This window comes from Mchenga conophoros, linkage group LG13 (genome assembly GCF_057382185.1).
Source record: "Mchenga conophoros isolate Kocher_MC1m ecotype Shallow Benthic linkage group LG13, M_conophoros_male_GT1.1, whole genome shotgun sequence".
NCBI lineage: Eukaryota > Metazoa > Chordata > Actinopteri > Cichliformes > Cichlidae > Mchenga > Mchenga conophoros.
In genome coordinates, this window is record NC_140538.1 from 7992500 (window position 1) to 8016678 (window position 24179).

A 24179-nucleotide genomic window follows, 5' to 3' on the forward strand; every position below is an offset into this window, starting at 1 on the left:
GTGTTGAAGAGAAACATCAAAAATCAAAACCCATTTTTATAGAGGCTTTGTAATACTACAGGCCTGTAGGGATCTTTACATTTCAAAACATGCCACCTCATTATGGAGATCATTGTTATGCAGTTTTTTAAAGTTTTGCATACAAAGTTTCTCTTATAAGCTGAATGCCACAGAGAAAAGAAAACATTCAAATTCTATTGTAATCCAATGTAATCTATTGTATATGAAATCGAATCATGACCCAAGCTATCGTTACACCGCTGTGTGAAAATGTTGTGATACTTTTGGATTGTGATTCTCCCCTCCCTCCTCCTCCCACGGCTTCCCCACTCCTCCCTCCACTCTGATATCAAGCCACACTTTAGTAATCCTCCAAATGAAAGGATTTGGAGCAAGAGCATCGTCTCTACACTGAAGATTGGAATGAAAGAGAAGGCAGCTTCTCAGATGAGAGAGAAGGGAGAAAACCTCCTGATGAGAGCGAAAGGAAGACGGAGAGGAGAGACGAGACAGGGAGACTTACTGTACACAAAATAAGAACAAAACAGAAAACTATGACAAAGCAAAGGAAATCCATGACAAAGGCGCTGAAACATATAGTGTGAGACTGCGACAGATTACAGGAATGTTACAGAACTGATGAAACAAAGATATTTAGGTCTATATCTACACTACACCGGAAGATACGATTAGTTAAACCCGTTCCATTTAAAATATGTACCAAACCAAACCACTGTGTGTAAGGTGAAAGAGGATGGTCCCAGATTTTAGATTTTGGTTCACCCAAACAAATCAAACTTAAAACTTAAAAAGCCACATGAATGCTAAGGCTAATATCAATTAACCTTTGTTAGATGCATAAAAACCCAAGTGTCTAAATTATTGTGGTTATAAAGTAATATTCATTATATAATTAGTAATATTAATTTCAAGTTCGATCAGATCTTTGCATTACTTCCAAGCAGTCAAACATAAAAATGTGAGCAGTCGTTTTAAAAAAAAAAAGTACAGTAGTTTTGCCAAAAACATCTCACCAATTGCAGCAGATGAAAATATTGAAATGTCTTCAGATAAGACAAGTCCTGATATTTTCCACTGAAAATGAAGCAAAACCTACAGAATTAAAAACATGTCAATTCTTTTATATAAGCTGACAAATCTCAGGGTAAGATAGACTCTTGGGCTAAAACAACAAAACAAAAAAGAAAAAAACTTATCAGCTAAAACATTAAAATAATCTACGTAGTATCGTGTGAGTCCTCCTCGTGGCACCAAAACAGCTTTGACTTGTTAGGGGATGGACCAGGATCTGTGGGGGTGTCTTGTGGTGTCTGGCACTGGGACACTGGCAGCGGATCTGTTGGGTCTTGTGGGTTACAGCGTAGAGCTTCTATAGATCAGGGTTGTTCTGGCATATCTTGTAGATGCCCAACTGGATAGAAATCTGGGGAGTTTGGAAGGCAAGTCTACCTGTCTGTCAGATTGCTCCTGATCATTTTCTTTTATAATAAACGGGGGCACAGGGACCAGCTGGGAATGCTTCATGTCCCATGACGAGGTGCTAAAAAACCCTAGGATTTCCCAGCAGCATAGTGAATTTTCACTTTGATAGTGGTTTTATTGTTGTGCCTGAGTGATGTTAAAAGTTCAGCCATATAAGTGTGTCACTGTACTTTACATACTGAAACATGTGTAACTGCAGTACTTTATAGTGCTACGTGGGCAGCTCATTTATCACAAATTGTAGCTTCACATGTTTGATGTGGCAGAGGTTTACACCGCATGCCCCTCCTGACACAACCCCTAAAGGGATTTAGGTCTCTGACTGGAATTGAACCAGCAATCTTTTGTTGGCTTCACTTGGACGTGGAACAGTGTCAGTGGTGCCTTTTGAAATAACAGCATTTGTTGTTTGGTTAAATGTTTTAAAAGACTCTCCAAGAAGATTTAGTATAATTCTAGTGTTTTATTTGTATTAAATGTATTTTACTTGGCACTATTCAGCTATCTATTAACTGTTCCCCAGTAGTTTATGGATGCAGTTTGCTAAACAAGCTTGTTAGTGATAATATAGTAGCCCATCCTCTCAAAAGAGAGTTTCCACTCATGTGGGAAAAAAGGGGGAGAAACCTGAAGGATAAGGGAGAACGTCCCCAGGCAGCAAAGACGGTGGGAGAGCGATTTGAGCACTTCCTGATGGTAAGGGAAGCCTCCTGGCCTGAGGCAATATGAAGCTGGACTGCATGGGGCCTCTTGCTATGTGATCCAGGAGAAAGTCAACAGCTTAGTTTTCCTATCGCTATGTGGCAGGACCCCGGGTCAACAGGAACACAGGCAGTGTAAGAGATAGAACCAAGGAGGCCTAATATAATTTTCGTGTGTGAGCAGTATGTGCATGTGTATATAAGGTTTTAGGGTGTAAATCCTACATACTAATAGCCTCTATGTGGACAAGTCAATGTGTGTAGGACACCAAAATACGCAGGGCCAATAATCTGTGTGTCAGGAGGCAGCAAAAAGCCCTTCTTTATATATAAGGAAATCGCATACGTCCCAAAAACAAGGCAAATGCAACTTATCTTAAACACAAACAGACATCCAATATAAACACTATTTACCTGGCTCTCCTTTATCGTAGTACTGATAGGTGCCAATATCTGTATCTGTGGGGCAAGAGAGGGAGAAAGAGAGAGAGAGAGATGAACATCTAGCTGTCAGGGAAAAGCAGAAGACAGATCAGCAATTTCGCACCGTGGGATAAACAATCGCTATCAGCCAGTGGCCTGTCCCGTCTGCCAGCACCACAGTTTAGATAAGACCCTGTGAGGGAGAAGGAGGAGGTGGTAGGGTGGGCTGGGGGGGGTCCGAGCCAATATAGAAGGGGGGCTGAGGGGTATTAGTAAAGACAGGAGTGTGCCTTCACCCATCCCACCTAAGGGACAAACACTGATTTACACACATGCAACATATACATTTAAAAAAAGCAGATAAAGAGTCTGTGGACAGCTACAGAAACGTATGACCGACATACACAGGGCATGCAACAAGCACAAAAACACACACACACCCACATATATGCGCACAGATAAATATACACACATACGCACACAAACTGCTGAGCTGAGACTTTTTCTGTGAGAGTTATTCCTGCAGGCCCCAAAACCATAAGCAGCCAGCTTCAGATTCGCACAACACATCGTTTCTTTATCGCTCCACTACTCTTGCTGCCTCTGCTGCTGCTCCTGAGGCCAGGTCACACTAATACAACAGGAGGGCTGATGGCAGACACACAAACACATACAGACAGACAAACAAACACATATACCACACATACCGTATGGGAAACATATGCAAAAATTGCTTGGTTTTAAAAATTAGGACAGATTCAGTCTTGCAAATGCCTCTCACTGAAAACCCACAGCCTTAAGTAACAGTTTAGGGTTGCTTTCTGACAGACATAATATGATCTAGATTAAACAATGACTAAGATGTCCTCAAATCACGTGGATCTGTGTTTTGAAAGAAAAACCTTTCGTGATCCATTTGTGTCACGGGAAATTCATGATTTATACTTTTGCATTTTATCCAAGTACAGCAAAAAATGTAGTCGCTATAAATGCACAGGAGAAAATCTTACTAAATACACCAATCACAGTCATTGCAGACGCATTTATGCAATGTGCACAGTGGCACAAGTTACAGCGTAGGGTTTCGGAAGACATTATTGCACACCTACAGCACATATTTAACACAGATGATGCAAGGAAAGATTTGTTTACCAAGAGACACCTGAAGTCCTGTCGCATATCCAGACGAACACATTATTAAAGTTCGAGTTGTTCAAAGTCGATCACCACATTTTACCTTACTTTTAATTATATCCTGTAATCGTATAATTTAATAGTATCCTGCTTAAGTGGGCAAAATGTCAAATAATGGTTAGCGTACAAAATCAGAGAAAAGTAACTACATGTCGGGTCTATGCAGGCTGCAACTGTTATGGTTTGCCTGTTCAGCACTTTTTTGCCACAGCTGTTTAATTTATCAGTGACAGAACAACAATCATTGCCTCAGTATAAAGGATAATAATCATAGCATCAGTATAAGGACTTACAAAAGTCAGCAAATTCCTGGAGGGAGACTGCTAAAACTATTGGAATTGATGTGAGGGAAAGAAAGAAGTGAAAAAACTACAGAGACAAATATTTCTGCCCCTAAAAAAACAAAACTGACCACAACAAAGACCGGGGACACAGGAGGGTAAAAAAAAGTCCTATCTTCTATTTCGTTCTATTTCTTTCAACCCGAGGTGTCAACCCGCTGACACCTCGTAAAAAAACATCAGGACATGACGACTTTGTGATTAGCACCACTTGATGCACCAACACAAGAAATAATTACGGACACACGGAAATCAAAATCAGGCCTTTTGGTTCCCAAGCAGCAATGAAGCACAAGTAACAGAAAGATTGTAAGCTTGCTTCCTTTTTTGTCTACAATTAAGGAATTAAAAGGCTTCATACGGGAATTTTTTGTTATGCAAAATTCTCGGTTTTTCCACATAAGGACACAAACCCCAATTAATTCTGTGTTGATGTCCTCATGTGGCAGTCTCTAGATCAAATCAGCATCCTTATTTAAAATCTGTTGACTTCTGTTGAGGTCCCCCTGTGCAAAAGTAGTCGAGCTGTGCAATGCTGTCAGCGGTTATTAAAAATGTGATTAGCACATGCAGAACACATACACACACACAGCATTTCACAGCACTGTACTGCTTTTCTAAGTTCTATACTTTTGTTTCTGAGGTAGGCGTATATGATGTAAGAAAGGTGGTGATAGGGAGCGTCACACCTCAGCGACCAGGTCTCTTCCCTCAGATGGATCTATCCACGTTTTCTCAGATAGCAGAAAACACACACAGCGGGGAGAAAAAAATAACAAACAAATAAGGATATGTCACTGTCACCTATGATAAACACCCTCCCGTACCTCTGTGTGTACACATAGGCTGATATACACACACACACACACACACACACACACACACACACACACAGCCTCAGAGAGACACTATCTTCGCCTGAAGCTCAGCAGACTGTGAAAGACAAGACAGAAAGGAAGGGAAGAGAAAACAAGAAAATGGAGAAACGAGATGGACTGATAGGTGAAGAGTAGGGTACCTCACAAAAACTACCAGAAAAGTAAAACTTAGACCACACTTGGCCCAACAAGGCAGTTTCTCAATGTCAATAGTTTTCAGGTCTTGTACAGCACTGTTTGGAAAAAGCTTCTCAAAGCCAGATGACTCTTTTTAGTTAGCTTTTGTTTCATTTATTTGTATTTTTAAACTAGCGACCTTGTAGTGGGAAAGGCATTTTAGCAAAATAGGAAGAAGGGAGGCTAGAAAGTGGATAAGATATTAAATCTTTCCTTGTCAACAAATCTGGAATCCTTGGCCAACACATGGATGTCTTCCTGGTTTCTGTAACTGCTTGTGTTCAAAAAAGGTAAAAACAATATAAAGAATTTAAGGTATGATGCAATAAACACTGAAATCAGGAGAAAGTGCAAACAGATTCATTGAAAAATGATGTGAAGTGAAAGTCAGATTGCAAAAGTAGATCTAAGTACTTAGAAAGTGCATCAACAAAGTGAGTGATGACAGAAAGAGCCAGAACAAGGCAGAGGGAGAAAGAGGAAAGGAGGGAATCCAGGAGAGAGGGGAGGGAGATTGAACATGTTGATAAGTTGTACCTTTAACTTGAAGTGAGCCCTTAGTGGACCACAAGTGCAGCTCAGCCAGGCAGAACGCCATCTGATGGAGGTGCGTAACCCAAGTCTGAGGAGAGGGACAAGTGAGAGAAAGAACAAATGAAGACGAAGAAGGGGCAGACCAAACACGACCACAGATAAATATCTTAATGAGGAGACATAATAGACAGGGCCATTTATGTCAAAGGGTCAAGCGAAGCATTGCATGTAGGGACACGGGCCTACAAATACAAATGCATACACTTTAATGACAACCAGAGATGAGGTGGTGTCCTTTTCCTTTTCAAAGTTTTTATTAGTGATAGTGAAAAATAAAAGAGGGAAGGACATGAAGCAGTGGGTGGAGTGGGTGGTAGAATATGCATACAGGAGAAAAGAGATACAGGAGTTTTTGGGTTTGTTTTTTTTTTTTCTCAATTCAAGCGCACCGTTATACCAGCAATCTAGCACTGCATTTAGATGAAGCAATGAATGATTTAGCCCATATTAATTAGTAGAACAGCGAATAAGATGCATTAACAAATACCTGCACTGACTAACCAGAACATGAGTGATGCAGTACCTTACCCTGCTCACGATCACTCACAAACCCCAGGTTATTGCTCAGAAAAAACAAATGTAATCTTGACCTTAAACTCAGTGTAAGTGAAAACTAATTACATGATCAATGTGGCCAAATTCCACTAAAATCTGTACAATACTCTAGGAGGTGGTGCAATTCTTGTGAAAGTAGAAAAGTGCCTGTAAGCTTGACCTTGAACACACGTGAAGACTCGTTAGGTGATCAATGTGCACTTGTCTGATTAAATTCTGAAAATGTTGTAGGAGGAGAAGTGATTCTTTTTAATTGTGGACAGATGGACGAATGGCTGTGGCATAAGTGCATCCTGGCACACAGGCCCAGTGGGGCCCTGGTAGGCTTGCAATGTGCTTGTGAAGTTTAATTCAGATAATACAGTATGCCAAGACAAAAGTAGAGAGAAAAAAAAACTTTCAGTGGTGTCACACAAAAATATTATCAAGATCAACATATAATCAGAGTATGGCACAGCACTGCAGCCAGATTAACATTTAAAAATAGGAAATGTAACAGTGTAATCAGATTTTCCTATTATGTCTGTATTAGTGGTATGAGTGCTAGTAGTCGATTATCAGGAGTAGGAGTAATGGCAAGGTGTTATTTAAAAAACACATGACAAATACCTGCATGCAGGACAAAACTCTTCTGGAGGCAAACCTTCCTGCTACACCTGAAGTACTGGTAAGATGGAATAACTGCAACTAATTAATATGAACATACCAAAAAGACAGACGTGTGCATGAACTCAGACTGACACCGAAACAAGGTCACAAGCGGTGATGCTTGCGCATTCATTCACACATCACTGAGGACTGAAGGACGAACACTTTGGGGCTGACAGCTCAGACAAACCAGTCAGCATTCCAGATTCACAGCCTCTGCTTTCCTTCTTTATTACACACTTTATTCTCCAGGCAGTTTCCATTGCTTCCTTAAAGGGTTGAGCTGTGGCTGTCTTCTCATGCCCTTTGTTTGGTGTCCCCCTGTACTACTGTTGTTGACTGGTTTTTAGTCAGACTGTATAAACAATAACCAAACTGCTGTGATGTTTCGGAAATAAATAAAAAAAACATTTCTCAGCGGAATAATAAAATCACAAGTGCTATCACTACTGCTCTGAGGGTCGCAGTTATTAGTTGTTGCCATCAAGGGAGTTGAAATGTCTGAAAGGCACAAATGAAAAGCTTTCCCTGTTAGTTACTCCCTATTGATTGTTCACTCTCATGCTCTTTATGCTTCTTGTAACGCTGCATACTGTCCTAAACTTAAGGAACGGAGATGCACATAGTCAGGCTGAGAGCAAAGCAAAGAATAAACTAATGGAAACATAAATGATATAAATGCACTCAGCTGAAATGAGGACTAATATTTATCTAGACAGTGAGGCTTTGGTTTTCTCCCGCAAAGGAAAATTACCAGAACTGCAATAAAAATATTTCTCCACCAGCTCTGTTTGAGTGGGGGTTTAATTTACTCAAGCATAAAATACATTTTTAATCAAATTGCCAAGAATAAAAGGAATATGCATGGACCTCTGTTAAGTAAGGTAACACATTGCTTTAAATATATGCAGACCAAATGTGCTTATGTGTGAACATTTGTGCTCACAAAAATTCCATTTTGAGCCTGGACAAAATCCTGCTTTACATGTCATATTGTAGGGTTTTTACATAAGATATGAAGCACCCTGAAGTGACTGTTGTTGTGAACTGATGTTAAGTAAATAAAATAAAATTGAGGAGAGTTAAATATGCACTTATTAAAAAGCCTAGGAGAGATTTGATTACATGTACTACTGCCCCAATCTATGAGACTAAAATCCAACCAGGGATGAACTCAGATTAGCCCACAGATAAATGTTGATGCTCCTCACAGGACAGTGCAGGATCTCTGTATAGTTTGTATGTTTCACAGCATTGCTGTGTTAGCCATTAACTCCTCTATCTGTGCAGTTAATGCTCTCCGCCTTTCCCTCTCTCTTATTTTCTGTAGTTAATGCTGAGAGGGGACTCTCTCTTATCTTTGCCCTCTTGGTCCTCTTGGTGTGGGGAGAAAAAAAAAATCCCATTTTGCCACTCAACTCCCAAAACTACAAGTTCCAACAAAAATACACGTAGATAACACAGGGCTAGCATGGCACAGTGGTGATGGTGAAACGAGTTTACTGACATAAGAGGATTCTTTCATCCTCCCCTAACCAGCTTTTTTTTTCTTAAGAGGAAGTCAGCTCTTTTGGACTGAAAACCTAATTTCAGACAGCTTTCATTCTGTTATTGCCAGTCTGGCTAGCCTAAAGGTTCTGTTTTGAGGAGATGTCTGGGTCTCTGGAAATAGAGGAAACAAGGAGACTGATGGGGATACAGAAAATGAGAGCACAAATAGGGGAGTTTGTACTGGACAAAAATTAGCCCTGTGGTCACATATGTATCTGAGCAGTTGGGCAGGATAAAGCAACTGAGGGTGAGATCGTTCACACTAGGTATATGAGGAGACATATACTGCATTGCCAAAAGTATTCAATCACCCATTCAAATACTAAGTTCAAGTGCTCAAATCACTTCTTTGGGCACAGGTGTATAAAATCAAGCACATAGGCATGCAGACTGCTTCTACAAACATTTGTGAAAGAATGAGTCGTTCTTAGGAGTTCAGTGAATTCCAGTGTGGTGACAGGATCCCACCTGTGCAACAAGTACAGTCATGAATCTTTCTCACTACTAAATAATCCAAAGTCAACTGAAGTAGAAGTAGAAGTGATTAGGAATGACAGCAACTCAGCCATGACGTGGCAGGCCTCGTAAAATCAGAGAGTGGGTCAGAGGATGGTGAGACACATAGTGCGCAGGGGTCTCCAACTTTCTGCAGAGTCAATCACTACAGACCTCCAAACTTCATGTGATGTTCAGACTAGCTCAAGAACCACTGTGTGATTTTGGGTTTTTTTTTTTTACAAGTTAGGCTCAGTCCCTTAGATCCAGTGAAATAAAATCTTAAGGTTTCAGCATACCAAGACATTTTGGACAACTTTGTGTCTTCTCATCCAACATCAGTGTCTGACTTCACAGATGTGGTTCTGAAAGAATGATCAAAAATTCCCATAAACACATTTCAAAACCTTCTGGAAAGCCTTCCCAGAATGTTTGAAGCTGTAATAGCTCCAAAGGCTGAGTGGACATCCTATTAAGAATAGGATGTCACCCAAAGCAGTATAGTACAGCGGTCCCCAACCCCCGGGCCATGGACCGGTACCGTTCCCTGAGTCGTTTGGTACCGGGCCGTGAGAGTTTAAGCTCCGGTGTGAAATTTATGGTTTTCAGGGTTTTTATCGTTAACTTGGTTTCCCTGGGTCTTTTCCCATGTTGTAGTTGTGCGTCTTATTTTGAAAGAAATATTTACGCATTACCATAGCGACCAGAGTGCATTAAGGGGCAGAGAGGAGGATGTTACTCTCAATGTTGTTGGCGCATTTCAGGAAGACGCTGCTAATAAAGTTACACAAACGAATTCGTGTTTATTATTATATTTATAAAACACCAGTTTTTGTCTTGGTTGTAACATTTTATTTTGTTGCATTTATCCACGACACCTTAAAGGCTGGTCTATGAAAATACTGTTTGACATTAAATCAAATAAATCAAATAAAGGTTTGAGAGAAGAGCTTGATAAAAAAAAGAAAAAAGCAAAATGATTAAAAAAAAAAAAAAAGTCTATTCGCTTTTGTTTATTATTAAAGTTCTGGTCATTAAAACAAGTCAATGACTGAGTTCCGTATAAATGTTTACTATGCGCATCATATTTTAATTTGGTTATTTAAAGTGTAGTGCTTTGCTTAATTCATCTATGTTAGAAAATCATTTGAATTTTTGTTTCATGATGGCATAATTTGATGACAAAATATTGAAAAATTATTAAACAGAACCATTTGTGCTTTTTAAATATCAAATGCTAAATCAATGCATTACTCTGCATGAAGTTTCCTTGTTTGTTTGTTACAGTGACTGGTGCACCTAAAGACTTCAACATTTGCATACATATAGTACATAGACAAACAAGTGCACGCACACACACTCGCACAGTACTGCCCAGGTCCTGGACAGCTGCCACACACATTCTGGTTTCTGGCTGGGGTTGCTGTGGGTTACCTGTCCCCCTGCAGAGCTTTGTGGGGGTGTACAGAGGCGCTAGGTGAGGGGTTGGAGGGGGTCTAGGTTATTGTACCCCATCTTTACACTAGTAAAGAGACTGCTTTAACATCAAAGGGTGGGGAGGGAAAACATACGACTCCCCTTTCAAAGACAGTCCACAGGAACTACGACCTTGCCTGCTCTCTGCATCTCTTCTCTACTCTCCTTTCACTGTCCCCTCTGGGTGGTTACTGAGTGTATGAACAGTTATGTGTGTGTGAGAGACAGAGAGACCGAAAGTGTCTTTGTAAGTGTGTACTTCGATATGTGTGCATGTGTCTGTGACAGACACATCGGCATGGCTGAGAGTGTTTTAACCTTGTGAGTCTGTTTGTATGTAATGGCAAAATTAAGTCCTGGAACACTAGTAGCAGCGACCTAAAAGGTGGTTTTGAGCACTTTAGAAGATGTTATAGGTTTTCTGGATCAAAATGTACCTTATAGTTAAATCAATGAGTGTGTGTGTGACCTTACTTATAGACTGTTGTTGTTATTTGATTAACAAAACTGTATCCTACGCCTGAGGAAATGAAACTCTTCTTAAATAAAACATTAACATTTTTTTATTGTAATCCTGGTATTCTTTTGGAGGAAAACACATTTCTTTGGATGACACCAAACATCCAACAAAGGATCCAACAAACAAAAAACACATATTGACCTCCATGCATGTGGAAAGATCTCAATTTTTTTGTGGGGCAATTTTCTTAACTTCTTGTTTACAATTACAATAATTAACCTCACTAACCTGCGTTGCTTTAAAGCTGCATTCTTTTTAATGGTCAGCAGAGGTGAACCTTTGGTGGTTGCACCAAAATGGCATGAAGTTCTGTTGTAGAGAAGTTCATGGCAACAACCCTCACCTCCCTTGCTCCCTTAGTAAAGTTTCCTGACAACCTTATGGGTTTAATTGCTAGTGTGATTTTAAATAAAACGTGAAGCTCATTTTGTAAATTATGGTAAGTGTTAAGAGCCAGGAAGAAGGATTAACCAATGTATGAGCGTCCAGATTCACAGTTTGAGCCACTGCTTGCTTATTAAATCTGGTTTCACAACACAAAAATGTTACACAAAATGCTCAAGGTCTCATAACAGGAATTCAGTAGCCATGTCTATTTCTAGACTGTCATTTCTAGACTGTCTATATTCACAAGAGATGTTAAAACTTTGCAATAAATCGAGGGTCTATTAAGGTTGTGGTCCAGATCTCAAGCCACTGCAATCAGAATGAGACTCAGTCGGTAAGCCTGCCTTCGTTTTGTGACATAACATCTCAAGAATCCTCTCCTACAGGTGTGTACTCTTGTTTTCTTCTCCCCCAAGCTTCTTTCTAACTGACAGATGAAAATGCCAGAGGCATTTCTGTCACCCGGTGCACTGGCCCCATCATTGCAAGAAGACTGATGTGATAAATTACGGGGTTAAAGAGCTGCCATGGGGTGACTGACACAAGGCCATCACAGCCTTGCCTCATTCCGCTGCCCTACAACACACACACACACAAACCTTCACTAAACATCACACACATACCGCAGTTCCCTTCTCACCTACCTGGCTCTGTGCGAATTTGTCTGTCACTTTCCCCCTCCTGTTTTCCTCATGTACCTTCACTTATCATCCCTCTACCTACTTGTCCCTTGTCTTTTATCTTTTCCCCCCCACACTTTCTAGTCTAGTTTTTCCGAGGTACCTCCTATTAGAAATGCATTAAGCTTTCTGACCCTGTCTGCAAGCGTTCACTCTCTTCCTGGCAATTTCGACTCACCTCATTCTTTGTCTTGTCGCTCTCAAAGGACACTGTTTCAAATTTTATGACTTTTTTTCCCCCACAAGTTTTATCTCCTACATACACCCTCAGCTGCTGGCTTGTTTTGTTTAGGCTCTTGGAGAGAAACTTGGCAAACATGAAGAACATACAAAGACAGAGCAAAAGGTACACACCCAGAGAAAGATAGTTGGGGTAGTGGGGCAGTGTGTAAATACAGTATTTTCAAACCTAAGGTCAGAGTTTCTGTCAAGTCTCAGTCACTGACTGCATCGACACCCGCACTCATGTATTCAGCGGACACACTCAGGCACTCAGATCAGTCCTACGTTGTGTACACTCCAATCTCTCAAATTTCTGATACGTGAACTCACACAGCACTCCAGAACATGCGTATGCATGGAAAGGGATATATATTATGGTTGGCGCATATTCTCCTATCTTTTGATTCCTAAGGAAATGTACACATGCATATATTTGCATACATATGAAAGGATGCACAAAGACTCACATGAGCTCTTATCTTCACCATACCCTTGAGGTGCAAGGCCTCAAGCTCTCAGTGTTGTACCAAAGTAAAGGAAGGAGGGCAGAATTTGAAACCAATGTGTTTATATAATAATGATAACAATGAGCACAAAACAAAGAATGCAAGCAGTCAAAGAGCTCGAATGTACACACTATTACATGCCCATATACAGAAGGGATGGAGATAAGATGATGGACGAGTCTTGTGCAAACTTTTATGAAAAGTCGCTATGATAGCAGCTCCCAACCGAGCCTATCCCTGCTGTCAAAGGGCGAAAGGAGAGGTACACCCTGGACAGGTTGACAGTCTATACAGTCTAAAAACAGGCATAATATTTATTTCTCCATGAGTATGCACGAGGTGACAGTAGGCTGACTAGTTATGGGTGAGAGGAAAGAGAGGAGAGCAGAGAGAGAAAGGACAAAAACTGACTATGGAAGAAATAGAGTTTAATAATAAGTAATAATTAAAAGCAGAATGGTATGTAAACAGATAGTAAGTGAAAAAGGTGACTGAAGAAGAAATGCTCAGTACATCATGGGAAGCCACACAGCAGCTAAACCTATCCGAGCACAATCCAGAGAGGGTTCAGTCACCTGATCCTGCCCTAACTATAAGCTTTATCAGAAAGGAAAGCTTTAAGCCTAATCTTAAAAGTAGAGACAGTGTCTGTCTCCCAAATCTGAACTTGGACCTGGTTTCATAGCTAATTGTAGACCAATTTCTTAACTACCTTTTTTATTTCAGTTCAGTTAAGTAAAACACTTAATAATGGAGCCAAGTTCCATAGTTAAGGTTTAATCACTGCTACCTTAAAAGCCTCAGAGCCCCACCTCTGAATAGTCATAAAACACTTTACTAACCAACTGATACCTCCATGGTGGCTACATCCATCTTTTATAACTTATATGGTGGCGTAATAAATATTATAGCCTTTAGTTGTTACTGTTGGGCCCCAGGGCTCTAGTCATATTCTTGTCAGCATATCTGTCCTACCAGTCTTTCAAACACTCTAGTTCTGAGGTTTCATCAAAGACCTAAGGCATTACAGAACTCCACCCACTGAGGGGAGATAAAGAGGGGACAAAGTGAAGGGTGTGAAGCCTTGTGGCGAATGTATGTACTTAACCATGCACCAACAACCACAAGTACAGTGTATGTTCTCAGCTGTCCCATTACAAGAAAGACGGTTTGACAGAGAAGAGCAGAGAGTGGGCAAAGTGGCGCCAGGCAGCAGGCTGGAAACCTTTTATACAGAGTCCCACAGGAGCCCATTGAACTGTCAGCAGAAGAAGAATAGAAGTGATGGACAGCTGGAACAAAATGATGCAAAGGTAATACTATTCAAAACAGGCGGCAGGTACAGTAGCTCTGCATGAATCCGAATATCTGTCCATTTTTTGGAAAACGAATCATTACATGACCTCTGGGCAACGACACTGTCAAGAGGGTTTGTGTCTAGAAGCACATGTCTACTGTTGTGCGCAGAAGAAACCAGGTGATCGCTTGAAGCACTAGTTCAGGTTTGGAGGGCGTGAGGAGGTGAGGTGAGGAGTTGAAAAGTTCAGAGGGAAACAAAGTGGAGACGCACACAAATATACAAAAACAGAATAAAAAAAATTAAGTATATTAGTCAGTGAAAAAAAGGGAAAAAAAAACACTGTTAACTCTGTGTTAGGAACTATAAATGAGGCTTACCATGTGCAAACAGAGCCTTAAATAACGAGCAGTATGGAGTATGATATTTCTTGGCTGGGCTGTTATGAAACCTTTTTGCTTTCATAACAGGCTTTTTGGGGGAAATGACTCGCATCATCCAACTGTCATCTTTGGCATTAAAGAAATTTACCTTCAAGGGCTTTGAACCTCTCCGTATCAACACTTGAGAATAGCCAGATAAAATACAACCACAGGAGAAAAATCTGAGTGATGAAAACTGTTTTTAGGAAGTTATGAGGGTTAGTGGTCCCATGATCTTCACTTCTATTTTAACAACATAAAAGATAGCAAAGGAAAATGCCACATCTTGTGATATGACAAGTTAAGGTGGAGAGAAAAAGGCATCTTTGCATGGGACATGAATATCAGCCACTTAGGAGTCTTATGAGATCTACAACTCAAGATTTACATTTCTGTTTGTGGAGGCCCTAATCTGCCAACTATAGATTTCTTTAATAAATTTTTTTTAAGACATGTTACAACGACTTTTACATAAGTGGCCACTAAGCAATTATTTCACAAGGTATGCATTTCTAATTTCGAAGCCAAAGAGGACATGTTTTTTTTTCTTGTCTTTATCAGCTGTTTCCTCATGTGCACATCTATTTTTATAGGCATTTGAAAATATTTGTTTTTTGATTTATATTTTATCCTCCCTTTTCTTTTTTGTTATGATTTGCAAAAGATTGAGAGACTGTTAAATAATATAAACAAAAATAAAATACAGACAAAATCTTTCTCCTTACACAATCTTTCGGACTCTCTGTGTGCCTGTGCTTTTGTGTGTAAGTACAAGAAAAGGAGGGAAAGGACAAGAACGGGGAGACAGAAAGATGTGTGGAGGCTCTTCTAAGCACACGCGTAAACATCATTAGAGGAGGTAATGGAGGGAGGAAGGTGGGAATGAGGGGAAAACCTTTTTTCCAGCAGAGGTATTTACCCAACGCCTGGAGCAGAAACACAAACAAGTACCAGTAATGACTAAGAGTGGTGATGAGAGACAGAGAGAAAGAGATGTTTGGTGGAAAATGTGCAACTGATTGGGCAGAAAATGTGGTCTCCCAGCAAAAGAGAGTGAGACTTCCACCTTGAAGCCAATAAAATGTTAGAACAAGCAAAAATTTCTACATTTAGCCAGGATTAAAAAAAACTTGATGGTGGTGGTCTTTCATTCCTGTTCAGCTAATAGTTCTAATCCAGGCAAGTGTTTCACTAAAAGCTGAGTGTTCTGCCCTAAAGCAACACCTAAGGCCAGGAAAGGCAATACTTCCAAACCACCGGCACAATTGCTCGGCTTCAAAGAGATTCTCGGGGACTAGGAGCCTCTCTGGTGTCTGTCCCCTGTCACAGAGAAGGTGACGCATGTCACACTGACCGTGGTTTTGTTTATGTTGTTGGATTTTCTTCTTTTAAAGCTGTCTGGTGCCCCGTTGTTTGCCCCTCACCTTCTGACCATAAACAGCAAACACACAAACACACACACACATACACTAAATGTGCACAGACACATTCATAAAAACACAAAACATGCAGCTCAAACATGAAAAAGTGTCTTACTTTTTCATTCATTTATGAAGCAAATTACCTGCCCAAAATTATCAGTTAATAATAAAAAGTACACTCCTGCACATAGATGCAAATCCCTCTCATAATCAGGACACAGAAGATCATTCTTGCTTAAATATTAAGTTCTTAAGTATTAACATAAAGCCGACAGCAATGCTGGTAACCAGTACAATGTGCACTTCATAGTGATTGCCACAACTACACTACTGTAGAAATTATTTTGCTCCATATTGACATGATAATATCACCAGCTGCTGCAGATCTGTTGGCTGCACATCTATGATGTCAGTCCTCCCTGTCTACCCAAAGGTGCTCTGTTGTTACAGAGATTGGGTGGCTGTGGAGGCTTTTGGGGACTAGTTAACTTATTATCATGTTAAAAAACAAACAAAAAAAGTTGGGTACCCTGTGGTCATAAAGGGATGGACATGGTCAGCAACAATACTCAGGTATGCTGTGAACATTAAAGAGTGCCAAGAAATGATCCCCGACATCATAACATTTTCCATCTGGCACCAACAACCACTCAAAGTCACTTCAGTCACCTGTCTTCTTCATTCTCATGCTCACTTTAAACTTTAAAAGACCGCGTCCATGTGCCTAAATGCACAGACTTGTCGTCATCTAATTGGCTGACTAGATATTTGCGTTAACAAGTGTACATCCACTAATTAAAAGTGATTGGCCACTTAACTACTTTTTCTTCTCACACGCAGGTGTAAGCACCTTAATACCAGTAAGCACAAACCAATTTCAATACAGAGAAACTAGTTTTTGATTTGAATGGTCGATGTATAATGCACCTTTGCAAAGTTTCAAGACCAAGAAAGGCGTTAGCTTTGTTTTTGAGTCTGTGCGCACATCCAGAAAACATTGACCTTAGCTGAAACTTCCCTGTTGTGTACTTAACCACATATGCGCACTCAGGTACACACATACACACCTGTCAAGGTCTCAGGAAGACCAGGGCCTTTTAAGGTTGTTGTCAGAAGCACTGAGAGAGATAGACCGAGGCAAAATGAAAGGTCACAATGAACGTCCCCTAGACTTCTCAGCGGTCTTATTTCGCCGTCACACACTCACACACACGCTGTCTGTCACCTCCCAGACGAGGCCATGACACCTTGGACACCTCTCAGCAAGCAGTGCCTCCCTCTGTCCATCTGTCTTTCTGACAGGTTGACATGGCGCAGAGCGGTCGGACGTCGATGACACTCAGAGCAAGAGGTTTGTTCTCTTTGCTGTGACCTCAGAGATGGACACTGGTGTCCTATCTCTGTTCTCCCACCGCTGCCGTCAACTTAGAAGAGGAAATAAAATCCTTTCTCGCATCGACTCCCAACTCTTCTTCTCTTTAGCTGGCAGTTGTCTGTCATGAGCATCACTGCAGGGTCTATGTGGAGACTGCAATGAACATAATCTACAGATTAAAACCAATTCTATGACAGCAGCTGTAATAATCAAACTTTATTCAGCTTGTCCAATTCATAGATTCTGAAGGAATTTAGTCAAAGATGGTGTTAAAATCATATTTACCAAGTATTTGGTAAAGGAAAACAAATTGCCTGTGAAGTTTAACTATAAAATCTTGGCATAATGGTATGACCGAAGTCACGAAGGCCAACAAATCAACACAGTACTAATATAAATATGAAACAGCAGTAGGAAAAGTATAGGTCCTCATCAGTGGATTTCTTGCTGTTGTTTAGGTAACAGGAATATCACTTGAGTGGTTAATCAAACTTAACAATTTCATAAAAACTACAAATGAAAAAAGAATAACTTTTTAACCAAATATTTCTGAATATATAAAGAGTAACTAGGTTACTTTTTAAATGACCATGCTACCTAGCTTTTTTCTTAGACTATATATAGTACAGTTTGCCTTGACTTTAAAGGTGCCCAATAGAATCTAATGCTCTGGCGTCAACAGAAAAACAAAAATAATAGAAGAATACTACAAACTACCAGGTGTTGTGGAACTTCAACATTAGTTGCTACTGTGCAAACATAAGAAACATGCAAAGCCAAAGCAGAGTATAGCTGTCAAAAAGTCAAGAACAATAAACAGAAATGAGACAAAGTGAAAACTGCAGCAGGTAACGCTAAAGGTCTGCCAGCTATCTGCAGTCACTTCCAAGCAGTTAGGGGTGGGGTGCTATCTTTGGTTCTTTTCCAGGCAAGCATCTCTGGTGAAAGTGCCCATCCCCTGTCAAGCAATATAATGTTTTTGATATGAATCTATTCAATTTAATGAATCTAATCAGTAAGGATTATTTAGACCATAATCGAGCAGCCCTAAGTGGAAACCAGTTTCTTAATTTCTTTCTATACCTGTTCACCATTATCTGCTAGACGAAATGTTAAAATCTCCAAAAACTGCATGCATTTATGCATACGCATAAAAGCCATTACCTTGGTTACAAAGGGTTTGTATAATAAACAAAAACCCCAGGTAAAGTTTGGCCTTTGTGTCGCTACGGTTTTCTGACGCATTTTCAGCTTTCCATCATTACAGAGTCTGATAATTTGCTGCCTGCAATAAAGAGGTCAGTGAAACTGGTGAGGAGGTTTAAAATCAGAGTACAAAATAAGACAACAGTGCACACACAAGTATGCACACACACACACACACACACACACACACACACTTGGCTATTCTCCATCTGTCTGAGAGCCCAAGCATCCAGCCATGCGTAAAAACAGCACTGTCCTGCCCAACACTCCTCCAAGAGTACAGTCATTATGGGACTGAATGGCATGGCCTGCACCCCATGACACACATGCACACACACGCGTGCGCACGCACACACATTTCAGTGTTGTGTTCTTTTAGACTCATGACCTATCTTTACTTCCCTTTGACACACACATGGAGTCTTACAGGTTCAGTTATACTTCAAGCTCAGGTCCTCTACCTGAGGCCTGGGAGCTTTTATTTAAAGGGAAATTTTACAGCACTCATTTCTGTTGTACATGCAGGATCGTTGGGTCAAGTCATGTCTTGTCAGGCCCTGTATCCTGTTTCCATTGAGCTTGACAGTTAAGAGTAGCACAGGGGCTGAACAGGGCCCCGTGTTAAACACATTCACCCTGCAGTTAGCCCTGTCTGACTTCAAGAAAACAGCTCATCTTTCACATCAAACAGCTATACAAACTTTGACACACCTACAATTCAAAGTTTACCACAATTAGTTGAATAGCTACAGCTGACTGTCAACCATTTTTTCATCCTGTTTTAAACCCCCCCCCAAAAACTTCATGTTTCCATTACCTATAATGCCATCTGTACATTTAGTAATTGCTCATCATTATGTGGGTAAGTTAAAAAGAACACTAGCAAAAGCCTTAAGTCTCAACTCCTTTAACAGTCTTTAACAAGTTGGACTTTTAACTACAGGGCCATTATTATTTGCATAAGTACAATTTAAGTATTTGCCATCATGCTCCTGGTAGACACCTATAATATAATACCCACTCACTAAGCAGCTAAATTATTGTCTAGATCAGGGGTGTCAAACTCAAATACACAGTGGGCCAAAATGCAAAACTGGAACAAAGTCGCGGGCTAACATTAATATTTATTGAAAAAAAAATCTTCCTCCAGATATAAGAATGAATCTTTTCTTATGGACTCAAACAAGTGTTGCTGAAAAACTGAATATGGAACAAGCAAAGCTTAATACTAAACAATATATATATTAGCTGTATAATACCAGTAGGCCAGTTCTAATAGTAATTTGGTATGGCTTTGCAGGCCAAATATAATTAGGCTGGGCCAGAGTTTGACACTTATGGTCTAGATGTTCCATGTCACTCAAAAGTATCCAAAACACAAACCTTGCCATCCACAACTTTTCAGCTTTATGTGTGCCAGGCTAAAGAAAGGCTATATACGTACCCATGATTGGTAAAATAATTATACTATACTACTACTACTACTACTACTACTACTTCGCCTCCACTTTGTGTCACTACCAGTAATTTTACCTTTCATCATTTGAAGTCATCCAATGTCATGGACTTCCTGTGGCATATAAAAACCTAATAGATTTGCTTCAGCCAGTTTGCTTTACAGGTGAAGTCACAACTGTGATTGGTGGAAAGTGAAATTAGTCATTAGCTGTCCAATCAACTTAAAACCAGACTGAGTAAATACAATCCTATTTAAAATAATTATTTAACAGAATAAACAATATTTTTTTCGCTTTACTTGTGATTTTCCTTGAGGGGAAGATCAAAAGCTCTTTGAGGAGTGCCAATATTTTTCTACACTGTATGTGAAACAGTGCAGATGAATCATGTGACTGTGGAAACAAGTTTCCCAACGCCATTCTCTATAATGTGTGACAGAACCTTCCCTTCACCCCCTTCTCTCCCATGCATGCCCATAGGCTTAACGTCGTCTGGGTGGGACGATCCCGCCGGCTCACTGTCGGCACGGCAACGAGTGCTATCCTGGCTAACATCTGCTGCACGACCCGGGGCCACTCAGAATGGGCCTTAATCCCCACACAGCCATGTTGTGGGGGAAAACATTCTTTCCTTTTAGAAAGAGCAGACAAACAGGGACAGGCGGTGTTGCTGGTAACCTGCAGGCAACTGGCCTCTTGGAAGGACCTGGAATGCTGTCGGTTACGTGGCCCCCAATTGTGCCACGGCCCATTATGGCTGTGCAGAGGGGTGTGACCGCCAGCATCGGCAGCAAGTTGCCATCGCTGGTCCAGTTGGATGGATTTGGATTTTGAAGTTAATGAAAGGTGGTGCGAGTGGGCTTGCTGGGGTGGGTCAGAGGGGGGTTTGTGAGCCAGACTTGTTATGCTAAAACAACAGTTGCATTGATAAAAACAAATGTGAACCACATTCCACTCTGTCCTCTCCTGTGCGAGCTTGCCACCACGTCAACTGGCTGTGGGTCCAGGATATTGTTGCTGCAGCATTTCTGGTCATCCTTCAGTGAGTTTTCCATGCGTTGGTTGCCGTCAACAGCAGAGAGAACAGGGAATAAGTTTTCAGTGAGGACCCAATGCACAACATGTGGCAGTTTAGTGCCCCCTTGTGGGCATGGTAAAGAGAAAAGGTGCTCTGGAAGCACATAAATACACCTACAGACACTTCTAGCAAGAATCATTCAAAGTCATAACACGACAAGTGAACAACTCTCCCCTCCGAAACAAGCCGAGCCATGATCCTTCATATTACTGTTTCTGATAAAGATCTTCTCTGAGGAAATGAAGACAGAGCCCCATCAATCAGTCCATCAATTGCTGTGAAATATGTATTTGTCTTAATATAGAGTTTGATTCCATCAAACCCATTTCACGGACCATTTCCTTATGCAAACACCTCTGGGAGAAAGAGGAAGGGAGATTGGCAGAGTGTGAGTGAGGCTTGCTCACAGGAAGAAACACACCTCTGAGGATGGCTCGGTGTGTGTACATTATGAGATTTAATTGAATAGTTCTGCATCAGTGCCAAAAAGTTACGTTAGTGTGTTTGCAGAGGTCTGTGTTCTTATTGATTGAGGGCTTAGTTGTTGTTTTTTTATATCATCATCATCATCATCATCATCACCATCATCATTTTCACAGCATGCCAACATAATCAGAGTGCTTCTCAGGTTTCAATCACAGACAGTGAAAGCAACCAGCTCAAGAAATATCAGTACATAGGTAAGCAAAGTTATGACAGTCTTGTATTTTTGATTAGTTTTGTTTTCAAGTCAGACCTTTCTGTAAGTTTCCACTTAAAGCTGTTTTGCCCATTTCAGTTTAGTTAGAAAATGTTTAGCTATAGCTCAGGGTTTTTTTTTAAGTTTTAGTCTAAATTATGCAAGAACTGACATTTGTCAGGGCAAGATTTAAGAACCTCAGAACAACACCTCAAACACACAAATTAGAAAATTATAGATGTTACTTTGTGGGTTAGATGAAGCCCAAAATTATGATCATTTTTGTTTTTGGGAGCGCATATGTGAGGATGGATGACTGCAGACCAAATCTAAAGGGAATAAATAAAGTAACCCAAACCTGAACATACATGTTTACTTATACCAAACATGTAGTTTAGTATGGTGACATTTCCTCTACATCTCATATTAGTTTTGCAAGTGCACCAAATCTTTAAAGTTGGGAGGGGGGTTTCTAAATATTTGTTTTGTATTAATTTCACATAAATCAAATGTTTTTACACACCGATTTAGCTTTTATTTGAAAATATATAGGCCCGGACCTACAGCAGTTCAGGTGCAGATAATGGGAGGGAAATATGAAGTTAACATAAATGATTTTTGTGTAGGGGAATTAAAAAATTTGCTGGTACTATTATATTTACGACCATTTAATTAAAATTCAATTAGGATAATTTTTTTATTGTAAATAAAAGATTAAAATCAGTGGGGTCAGGGGAAGAACGTTAATTATCAGTGATTCAGAAGATCTGATCCACTCTATTTTATTTATCACAAAACAAAAGACTGTTGTTGTTTTTTTTACTTTTAAAGCTAAAGCATAAATCGTATGTGGAATGTTAGGTTGAACTTTTAGTAAAAACTACACAATTTAAAAAAAAAAAGTTGAGAACAAATCTGGGTGTAGAATTCGAGCATTCACACATGACCTTTACCCAGCTTCTTTTTAACCATTTGTCTCTCTCTGTTTGCCTTTATGTGCAATGTTACCAGACTTTTAATATTTTATGTCCCACAATCCTTGCTTAGACATTAGGTAATACATTCTACATTAGGTAATCTACCTCACTAACACCATTTCCATGTACCCCTTTTCACAAACGTATGCTCTTCTTATACAGTGCTAACAACCCCAGTATATCATTAAATAATTGCCATTTTCACTTTTTTTCTTAATTGTCCTTACTTGTTTTACTTCACATTTTAAATTGTATTTCATCATATGGGTTTAAATGATGCATTGAATGTGTCTTGTATAATTTGTGTATATAATTGTGTATAATTGGTATGTGTATGTTGTGCAAACTGACCCCACGATTTTTTTTTTTAATCCACACCTTCTTGCTTAAAGCACACGTGACTGCTAACTTTCCTAAACTTTCCTTGTATATTTTTTGGAATAGGTTTAGACAATGCACTGTTGCAAAAATGGTTTTCATGTTTAAGACAACTGAGCAGTGCCGTGTTACGGCGTGGGTCTAGATTAAAAAAGGTCTGAATCCCTTTTCATGTCAAATTCCAGTAAAACTGACAGCTGTTCCCATTCTGCTGCCAGCCTGCTGCAGCAACAAGTGCTTTTGGATAGTCTTCAATACAAATCCATCAGCAGTTTTTTCCAAGTGCTGCGTGAAGAGTCATCTATGACTTACAGGTAAACTGTAGCCATATACTGACATCTAGTGAATTATTATGGTTACTGCAAATAATATCCCAACAGGATGGGGCCACACAAGTTCAAACAACACAGCACCTGCATGCATTACAGTGTGTAGATAAATAATGGAACAAACATCATCTGCTGCATCTGATCTAAAGCTTCATCAATTAATCTAAGACAGAGACATGACACTGCGGAGACAGATATGCCAACAAGTAAGCAAGGTGATGGCACGAGGATACAGAAATTGAATATGATGAGAGATAACAGTGACAGTGATGTAGTTATCTGCTGCGTATGTGTGCATGTGCACTCGTGTGAATGCAGCCCACTATCTCATGGTGTCTGGCGGTTCACTGTGAGGGCTATTTGGTCTAGCAGCGCAGATAAGAGGGTGATATAGAGGCCGGTGGGTGTGCTGGCTATCAGCCTCCCATGTAACAGGGTCACTCAGGTGTACTATGCGGGGACAAGTGGAGGAGCAGAATAAGGGGAGATAAAGTAGAAGAGGACAGAGCGGGTGGAGATGAGGGAGGTGAACAGGTCAGGGAACAAAAAAAGAGGAGGTGATCGAGTGGACAAAGGAAATGCTGACAAGCACTTATCCAGATTTTGAAATGTACTTTGTATGTGTGGACATATATGTTCATAAAATCTAGACATCACTGAGAGTGATCACACTGCACATGTGTGAGTGTGTTTTTGTGGTTTAAGATTT

General features: G+C 40.2%; 1 protein-coding gene across 5 annotated transcripts in view; it reads right to left on the reverse strand.

Moving 5' to 3' along the window:
• Positions 1 to 24179, reverse strand: part of wdpcp (WD repeat containing planar cell polarity effector) — an 85944-nt gene that overhangs the window by 56380 nt on the left and 5385 nt on the right. For all 5 annotated transcript variants that reach the window (XM_085296234.1, XM_085296235.1, XM_085296233.1 and 2 more), the window contains exons 2-3: positions 5755 to 5839; positions 2619 to 2663 (exon numbers count right to left, since the gene is read on the reverse strand). In XM_085296234.1, the coding sequence (XP_085152360.1) occupies positions 2619 to 2663; positions 5755 to 5815 (106 nt within the window). In that variant the 5' untranslated portion in view covers positions 5816 to 5839. The remainder of the gene's footprint in view (positions 1 to 2618; positions 2664 to 5754; positions 5840 to 24179) is intronic.